Source organism: Triticum urartu, chromosome 1A (assembly GCF_056163025.1).
Source record: "Triticum urartu cultivar PI428250 chromosome 1A, HENAU_Tu73, whole genome shotgun sequence".
NCBI lineage: Eukaryota > Viridiplantae > Streptophyta > Magnoliopsida > Poales > Poaceae > Triticum > Triticum urartu.
The window spans coordinates 575782469-575791818 of NC_141873.1; the positions used below are offsets into that span (position 1 = coordinate 575782469).

Genomic DNA, 9350 nt, shown 5'->3' on the forward strand with positions numbered 1-9350 from the left:
CCTGCATTCTATACAATCAAGGTCGCATCTTCCCACACAAGCGTCTTGACATTGAAGCAATAGCTGGTCTGCCCTGTCTGGAAGAAGCTCTGGATTGCTTCAAAGAAGTTGGATTGCTACCATTCGTCACTGACCAAGAGCATTGGAATGAAGAGTTTCTGCTCCAATTCTATGCCACACTTCACATCCGCGGGTATAACAGAGATCCGAAGACTTGGGTCCTGGAGTGGATGACAGGAAACGTTCATCACGAAGCCAAATCCTTTGACATCATTGAGCTCACTGGTCTGCCCACTCCCGGCGATCTCTACAAATCTGGCTGTCAACTTCACAATGAAGCTGTGGAGAGCATCTTTTAGAGGCCTGAACCTAAAATGAGTCAGATGCTCAGTATGATGAAGCCATTACCCCAAGATGCTGCATATCCCAAAGAGTTCTTTGTTGAAGACCTAGAGTATCTGCCAAGGACTATTTATCACATCATAAGGCGAACTCTCTGGCCCATCAAAGGGCACTCTCCACATGCCAAGCTGGAAGGTGCAATGAAGACTTTGGTCTTCTATATTCTTCATGGAAAATGCTTCAATGCACAGGACTTCTTCATTCGCCAACTTGCTGCATCAGGCTCTAATCTGTTTGGCTTGAAGTTCTACGCCCCATGGGTCATGCGGCTGATCAAACTTCACTCCACTATCTCATATCAGCTATCTGCTCGCAATCATCGGATTTTTCTGCCTGATGTGGATATGTCTATTGAAGCCATCTATCCTGAGCCTGCCAAGAAACCTCTAAGTCTTCAGAATGCAGAGCATCAGAGTTTTTCTCAGAACATTGAAGGAGTTGAAGCAGTCGCTCATGTGTATCCTTTGGCTGGCACTACACGTGCACCGCATCCTGCTCTCACTGAAGCCACTGACAGTATAACTGCTCCACGACCCAAGAAGCGCACTCATGTTCTCAATGACCGAGAGCTTCTTGTGGCTCTTCATCAGAAATAGGATAGGCATCATGACTGGCTGAAGCGTCAAATGCAAAGGCTCCTGGTGGATGTTAATCGCATTCGCAATCTTGCCACCAAGAATGCTTTTGTTGCCCATGAAACCTCTCGCCGCACATGCAAAGGGCTGACGCTGATGTGTTCTGAAGATGATCTTCAAGAGGATGGCTTCTCTGAGCGCTTCAAGTTTGACTCCACACCTCCTCGAAGGGCAGTGCTGCGACGAACTCCATCTCTTGAAGACTCTGAGTTCTCTTCCTCTGCTGCAACTGTGAATGCCAGAGTGATCGAGGATGAAGACGATGCTACTTCACCGCCACCTCCTTCAGCACGCTTCGACTCTGCTCCAAGCTCTTCTGCACCGCCAAACACCACCAACGACCCTGCTGCTTCACCTACTCTTCATAGGAACGAGTAGATGCTCTATGTCTTCAAACCTTTTTGGTCCTTACTGACAAAAGGGGGAGAAGCATATGAGTTTGATAGTCTTCAAGCGGGTCTATATGAGCGGGTGCTTTATATTTTGCTTCGTGTTTACAACTCTCGTTTTGATACATTTGGTTCTTTGAGTTGTAACACTTAAACTCGATGGTCGTCTGCTACCTATTTGCCATTTTGTGATGCGATGATAAATTCCGCATGTGCGACGATAAATTCCGCACTTAGATCATTTTGCAGACGTCCATTTTCCATTATGCATGTCATTATCTTCACATACCTTCACATGCATAGTGGATTGTCATCATAAGTTGAAGAGGATCTCCACAAGCATAACCTGCCATGTGCATTTGCATTCCAAAAGTAAATTACTTATATGCACATCTTCAGGGGGAGCCCTTGCAACTTATGAAGACAATTCTTTATCCTTTACAATTTCACATATTATATTCCCCGTTGAAAACTTCAACTAGTTTGTCATCAATCACCAAAAAGGGGGAGATTGTAAGTGCATCTAGTGCCACCCCTAGTTGGTTTTGGAGTATTGACGACAAACCTAGTTGAGGGACTAATGTGTTTGTGAGAATTGTAGGATAACACAGGTAGAAGTCCCTCATTGATTCGGTTTTCTTACCAGAGATGGCCCCTAAAAATGTATGAAGACATTGATGTCAAAGGTGGTATATGAAGATATTCACATTGAAGACTATGACAAGAGAAGACATCGCATGAAGCCTATGGAGCTCGAAGACTTAGATCTTTCGTAGCTCTTTTTCCTCTTCCTTGTTGAGTCATAGGAACCATCGTACTGTTAAGTGGGGTCCAAGAGAACCATTGAGAATGACTGAAGTGATGCTTAAACAAAACCTATGTCTTCAAGTGAAGACTATGAGAGCGAATCTTGTCCAGAGTCGGACAAGTCAGCTTTGCTTGTAGCCCAAGTAAAGTTGCCGTGTGAGTTTGAAATCTGACCGTTGGAGCACGTGTCAGTTCCTTAGTGACCCAGGGTCATTTCGGACAAATCAGGTCGGGTTGCCGAGTGGCTATAAATAGCCCACCCCCTACAACCATAAACGGTTGGCTGCTCAGAGTTAGTGTACGGCTTTTGTCGTTTGAGAGCAACCCACCTCGAAGCCTTTGAGAGAGAATTCCTTGTGAGGATAAAGCCCTAACCACCCAGAGCCAAAGAGAATTAGGCATCACTTAAGTCTTCGTGTCTGTGTGATCTGAAGACTTATTACACTTGAGGATTGTGCATCCTCCAGCCGGTTAGGCGTCGCGTTCTGAGCATCCAAGAGACATTGTGGATCGCCGGTGAACGAAGTCTATGAAGATTTGGGAGTCTACCTTGAAGACTTACCAGAGTGATTGGGCGAGGTCTGTGTGACCTTAGCTCACGGGAAATACGGTGAGGACTGGGTGTCCTGAGCTGCGTGTTCAGGACTAGGTGTCCGGGACTGTGTGTCCTCAGGTTTAAATACCTAGCCGCCCTAACCAGACGTACAGTTGTCACAGCAACTGGAACTGGTCCAACAAATCATTGTCTTCAACGAGTCACTGGTTTCATCCTTCCCGTCCCTCTACTTACTGTTACTCCTTGTGAAGTCATTGTATGATTGCTCTATCTTTTGTCTTCACTAAGTGACTGCGTGTTCTGTTTGGCTTCATAATATCTTCCTATCTGATCCTTACTGCATTGCTGCTATTAGTCATTGTGCTCTCACTTGAATACTTGACTATGGCTTGCCTAGTGTACTCTACCTTCCGCTGCATGGTAATAGGTTTATTTCTATCGTTTGTCTTCGAAACTTTCACGTTTTGAAGACTTTCATAAAAATCGCCTATTACCCCCCCCCCCTCTAGTCGATATAACGCACTTTCAGTATCGTTTTTATTTAAAAAATATGTATGCAATGTTTGTGCAATAGCGCGCCTGCTGGAGCTACGCGCGCGCTAAATTTTAGCGTGGCTGCTGGAGCCAGCGCTGTCTGCCGCGCTTTTCCAAACGATGGGTGCGCTGCAAAGTACTTTTTAGGGCGTCGCGTGTTGGGCGTAGGGCTGCAAACGAGTCGAGCTCGAGCGAGTTGGAGTTGGCTCAGCTCAACTCATATGAAAATTTGAGCGAGCTCAAACTAAGTGAATCTCATGATCGAGCTGTAGAACATGACTCGTGCTCAGTTTGTAACGATCTCGAGCTAGTTTTGAGCTAAATGAGATGGTAAAAATTATAAATCTGTGGATGAAAAACAAAAAAATTAAGATGAATATGCTGGAACCTTTGCCAAAAATATAAGATATTTAACACATAGTCGACCACGTGACATAATTAGGCCTAAATCTTCTCTGCACTTAATTAATTTTCCATGTTCGTTGGTAAATAAAATGGAAAAAATATGAACAACATATATGGTAATAAATTATCTTATTTTCATTTAATATATGGCATGATCATTTAACATAATGATATTCTATCGAGCTATCGAGCTAAAATCGAGCGAGCCAACGTTAGCTCAAGATCAGCTCGTTTCTCTGTCAACCTACATAAAGTGTTCAAACTCAGCTTGTTTCTTTTCTAGTCGATTTCGAGTTAAGTTAAAAAACGAATTGATCTCGAGCGGCTCACGAGCCTCGAGCTTTTCTTGCAGCTCTAGTTGGGCGGCTGTTGGAGATGCTCTTAAGACTGTGTGGTACCACCATGCGACACACGTGATAATAAGCAATCTAAACAATTCACGCCACCACCCACACCAACTTTGGTGAATGTATTATATGATTAATGGAAAGATTTTATTATCTAAGAAACTAATATACACCTATAATTGTAGAAAAAATAACAATAAGTATGATTAGAGTTTCTTTTTCCAAACGAGTTTGCTCGTTTGAGCACGATCTGGGCCCCATATCTTTGCACCAATTTAATTCAGTCATATTCATAGTATTACTACTATTATTTAAGGCAAATTAATATATCTATATTACTCCCTCCGTCCCAAAAGATTTATTTTAGATTTGTGTAGATATGGATGCATTCGATGTAACTAATCGCGCTCTAGAGCTAAATGCATCCATATCTAGACAAATCTAGATAAATCTGAGACAAGGGAAAGGAAATATTATTCGGGCGTCGCTATTCCACCAACCCACAGACTTGCGGGCTCAGCACAGAAGACCCATCTGACAAGACACGAGACATGTTCGTTCGATCGAGCTCTCCATCACATCATCCGTCCAAGTCGAGGTCACACAAGAATTTCGTCCACGTGATGCGGTGATGCGTGGAACCTTCTAGTGCTTCCCGTCCACGTGCGCGCCTCATCCCCACCCCGTGCCGGCGCCGCTGATTTGAGCCTGACCGCCCCGCCCGGCGGCGCACCACTAGCAGTCTAGCACAGGTAGGTCGGTCGATCCATCAGCCTCAGCTGGGATGTGTGTGTGCGCGTCGCGTGTATATAAGCTGGCCATGCCCACGATGCGATGCATATCCATTCACTCACCAGTTGTCCGTTTTCAAGAGCTTACAGCTGGCTTCAACGGTGGAGAGAGAGAGAGGTTGTTGCCATGGCAACGAGGGAGGTCAGCATCCAGATGGCGGGGGTACTGGACGGCCAGCCGGGGTGCGCTCTGTCCCGGGAGTCGCTTGTCGTCCGTGCCGTGCCGCGGACAGCCGGCGCTTCTTTGATGGAGGCTGCAGACGCAGTCGCCGCCGCCGACAAGATGACCAAAGACGCGGCCGGGGCGGCTCAGGATGAGACGCGGTGCTCTGTCTCGTTCAGCGTGCCAGGCTCGCCGTCGGGGCTCCACCTTGCGCAGCTCAGCATGCCGCCGTTAGTCTGCGCCGGTGATGCCGATGTGGGCACCGCTCCTGTGCTGCCGACCGAGTCAAAGGTCCCGTGGGAGCGAGACCGGCGGTTTGACCACTTCAAGACGTTCTATGGCGGCCTTGAACGGCAGCTCTCCAACCTCCGCGGGGTGCCACAGGACACCGACGTCGAGAAAGGTGCGGCGTCAAAGATCTCAGAGGAGGACATCGACAAGGACGATGAGATGCCCACTGCTGACCGCTACTTCGCCGCGCTCGAAGGCCCCGAGCTCGAGACCCTCCGTGTACGTACCACGTAACCGTGTAGCATTCCACCAAAAAGTTTCACCTTTGCATGCTACAACCGTTTTTGTGTCTAATAACAATGTGAACGTGCAGTCGACAGAGGTGGCGGTCCTGCCTAAGGACGAGACATGGCCGTTCCTGCTCCGGTTTCCAATTAGCGCCTTTGGGATGTGCCTTGGAGTGAGCGGCCAGGCGATGTTGTGGAAAACCCTGGAGTCGGAGCCCTCCACGAAGTTCCTTCACGTGCGTCCGGTCGTCAACCACGTCCTCTGGTGGATCTCCGTCGCACTCATGGTGGTCGTCTCCATCACCTACCTCTTGAAGATCGTCTTCTACTTCGAGGCTGTCCGCCGTGAGTTCCACCACCCTGTGCACGCCAACTTCTTCTTTGCGCCATGGATCGCCTGCCTCTTCCTTGTCAAGGGTGTGCCGCATCCGGTGTGGGAGATCCACCACGCCGTCTGGTACGTGCTAATGGCGCCCATCCTGTGCCTCGACCTCAAAATCTACGGACAATGGATGTCTAGCGACGAGCGACGCCTCTCTAAGGTGGCCAACCCATCGAACCATCTCGCCGTCGTTGGCAACTTCGTCGGTGCGCTGCTTGGCGCTAGGATGGGCCTCCGGGAGCTGCCCATCTTCTTCTTTGCTGTCGGGTTGGCCCACTATGTGGTGCTCTTCGTCACTCTCTATCAGCGGCTCCCTACCAACGTGCAGCTCCCCAAGGAGCTCCACCCAGTTTTTTTCCTCTTCGTCGCTGCACCTAGCGTCGCGTCCATGGCGTGGACAAGGATCTCTGGCGAGTTCAACGATGGCGCTAAGCTCCTTTACTTCGTCTCGCTATTGCTCTACATGTCGTTGGTGGCGCGCGTCAACCTCTTTCGGGGGTTTAGGTTCTCCCTGGCATGGTGGGCGTACACATTCCCAATGACAAGTGTGGCCTTGGCGACGGTATTGTATGCATCGAAGGTAGACAACGTGCTGACACGGGCACTGGCAGTCGGGTTGTCAGGAACCGCCGTTGTCACAGTCACCGGCGTGTTAGCCACCACCATGTACCACGCCTTCGTGCGCAAGGACCTCTTCCCCAATGATGTGTCCATCGCCATCATGCGGCGACGGCCCAAGTTTAGCAAGATCCTTGCGCTTCTCCGGCCATCGAGTTATGATGTCAAGGAGCTCGTTCTCTCCGTCCCAAATTTCAGTTCCTATTCCAAGCAGGGCGCCTACTCTGACTCTGGCGCCAACTCCAGGATGAACATCAGTGCCGGTGAGTCTCCAATGGCACACGGGCACGGAAGAGAAGAATGTGAGACGGTAGGTGCAAAACATGTTGCTTAGTGGAACTTGTATAGAGGTCTCTATATTTTCTCCATTCTTTTTCGTCTTTGTGAACTTGCTGCACATAGTTGCAGATTAGGAGCGATATCCTTGAGCAATTTACATTGCAATGACAGTGATATAATTGCCGGACTTGACGGTTGAGCTTGTCAATTTAGTGGTTATATACTTTCGTTCATCAGAAGTAAGTTACATTTCTTACTCTATTCTGATCTCTAAGTAACTCCATAGACCTGAAATTGCAGAAACATTTCACCAAAGGTGCATCAACTAGAATGGATGGCCTAGTGAGTTTGCAACTTTGGAAGTGAGATTTTCAAATAAGAGAGAAGAATTTGCAAAATCATTTTGTGTGTGTGACTATGACATGCTATTCCCTCGTTGCTTAAATCGAAAGATACTGTTGATGGCGGTACTTTCAGACTAAGCTTTCCTTACATGATAGGTTAAAGCCAGGTTTTGGTGTTCCGTGTCTATTAGTTCCGGCATCCATATAGTTACATATTTAACCGGATTGCTTTGAACTAACTCCACAAATTCTTCTCTCTCAAAAAGGTCTACAAATTATTTCTCGTTGCTTAATGAAAACCTCAGATGTGCTAACATAATTATGTATTATTTTATTTTAAAAAACTACTTGTTGCCTGGAACAGAGACAGAACTGGGTTCGTCCCACAAATCAAAGCACTTACAGATCAACTCCGCCACAAACTTCAGTTCAAAATGCATGTTCTTTTGCTTGCAGAAAGATGAACTACGCTCTGAATAAAGCGTGATATCATTGCACAAGCAGGGCTAGCATACTCGTGCCACTTGCTCTATGGTTTTCCTTTTTGTAATTAACCACTGGCTCTATTGTTATCTCTACGGATGTGGAGAATCCAATATTGAGTATGTCACATAAGATTTTCTTTCGGTCGTGTTCCACTTGACACAAGCACGTGACACCACCGCAATTTGGGTACTTGCATTGCTCAAGCAAGTGTATCCTCTTCCAATACACATCATGCTTCCTAATGAGCCTGATGTAATTCATCACGTCCATGTCCGTACTAATTTCATAGGCTTTTATCTCCAGCGAACTCAAGTTGCGGTGCTCAAATTTAGGTCTTTCCCCTACCACAGTGAACTTGTAGAGACCTCGATTACTAAAGTGAGGATATAGCTACAAAAACAAAACATGTTTAAAATATCTAAAATGGTAGAGAAGATAAGATTTTTCTTCCAGATGTATGCATCAGAGGATGCATGCAGATGGCAAGAGGTTTTGCCTTCTTATTAGAAACAAATATAGATAGATAGATAGATAGATAGATAGATAGATAGATAGATAGATAAGGTGCACTACTACGTACCTCAATATAAAGATTTTTGAGGAAGGGTGCCGCATCTAAAATAGAAAGGATCCAAGCCATCCTGGAGATATTCAGCTTGCGAAAATAAGCATCTCTGAGGCTATTGAATGACAATTTCTCAAAGTAGCATTGCAGATGCCGTGCAGAGAGCTTTATGACACGAAGGGAAGGACAATAGCCAAAACTCACGCACTGGACAAAATTAGTGGCGTTGCAGACAAAGCGCTCAAGTTTTGGGACTGCCGTCAGTTCGACTCCGGGGAAAGAGCAACCATGGAGTTCCAAGGCCAAGAGCGACGAGTTGGGGGTGTCGATCTCCAATTTCTCCACAACAAAGGCCCAACACTTGTAGTTGGTTAAGGACAGGAGCTGTCGGGGATATACCCCACAGCGTAAACCGGCCGGAAGTATAACCCGGCCGGACTTGGTGGTTTACTTGAGACCCAGCTGAGACTTGGTGATTCACTGGCGACCCGCCCTAACTTGGCGGTTTACAAGCAACCCGCGTGAACATTATGACTCACTGGTAACCCGGCGGGCGGGACAGATGGATGACAAGGCCCAAGGCCCAGAAGGCCGGTTTATGCTAATGGTGGGCCGGTTTAAGAGAAAAGGTGCGAGGAATATTTTCCTTACAAGGAGTCAAGACCCGGACTTGTATCCGGTTTGTATTAAGATAGACTAGTCCTAATCCTAATAGGACTCCACATGTAACCCGCCCCTTCAACATATATAAGGAGGGGCAGGGCTCCCCAAAAGGGGACAAGATTCACAAGTTCCACAAGTTGGACAAGTTAGGTTTAGACAATAGCTCTCGAGATAGAGCATACTTGTAACCGTGATCATCATCATCAATATCAATGAAGCAGGATGTAGGCTTTTACCTCCACCGTGAGGGGCCGAACCTGGGTAAAACATCGCGTCTCTCGTCCCGCTCAACCCCTCTCAAGCTACCACATAGATGTGTTGGCCTCGCGACTAAGTCCACACACTAGGACATCTGCCATGACAAATCCGACGGGAGCTCTAGCCCATGGCAGACGTCAAGGAGACCACCGATCTCCGAGGTGGTGGAGAAGAAGAAGTCGTGTAGGGTGGGGCTGGTGAGTTGGGC

General features: G+C 47.3%; 1 protein-coding gene across 1 annotated transcript; it reads left to right on the forward strand.

The window, feature by feature from the left end:
* The first annotated feature begins 4897 nt into the window (after window positions 1–4897).
* LOC125540036 (S-type anion channel SLAH2-like) lies at window positions 4898–7087 on the forward strand. The gene is made up of 2 exons (XM_048703610.2): window positions 4898–5539; window positions 5634–7087. Exons 1-2 carry the CDS (start codon window positions 4910–4912, stop codon window positions 6879–6881), a joined length of 1878 nt encoding a protein of 625 aa, XP_048559567.2. The 5' UTR covers window positions 4898–4909; the 3' UTR covers window positions 6882–7087.
* The last annotated feature ends 2263 nt before the right edge of the window (window positions 7088–9350 follow it).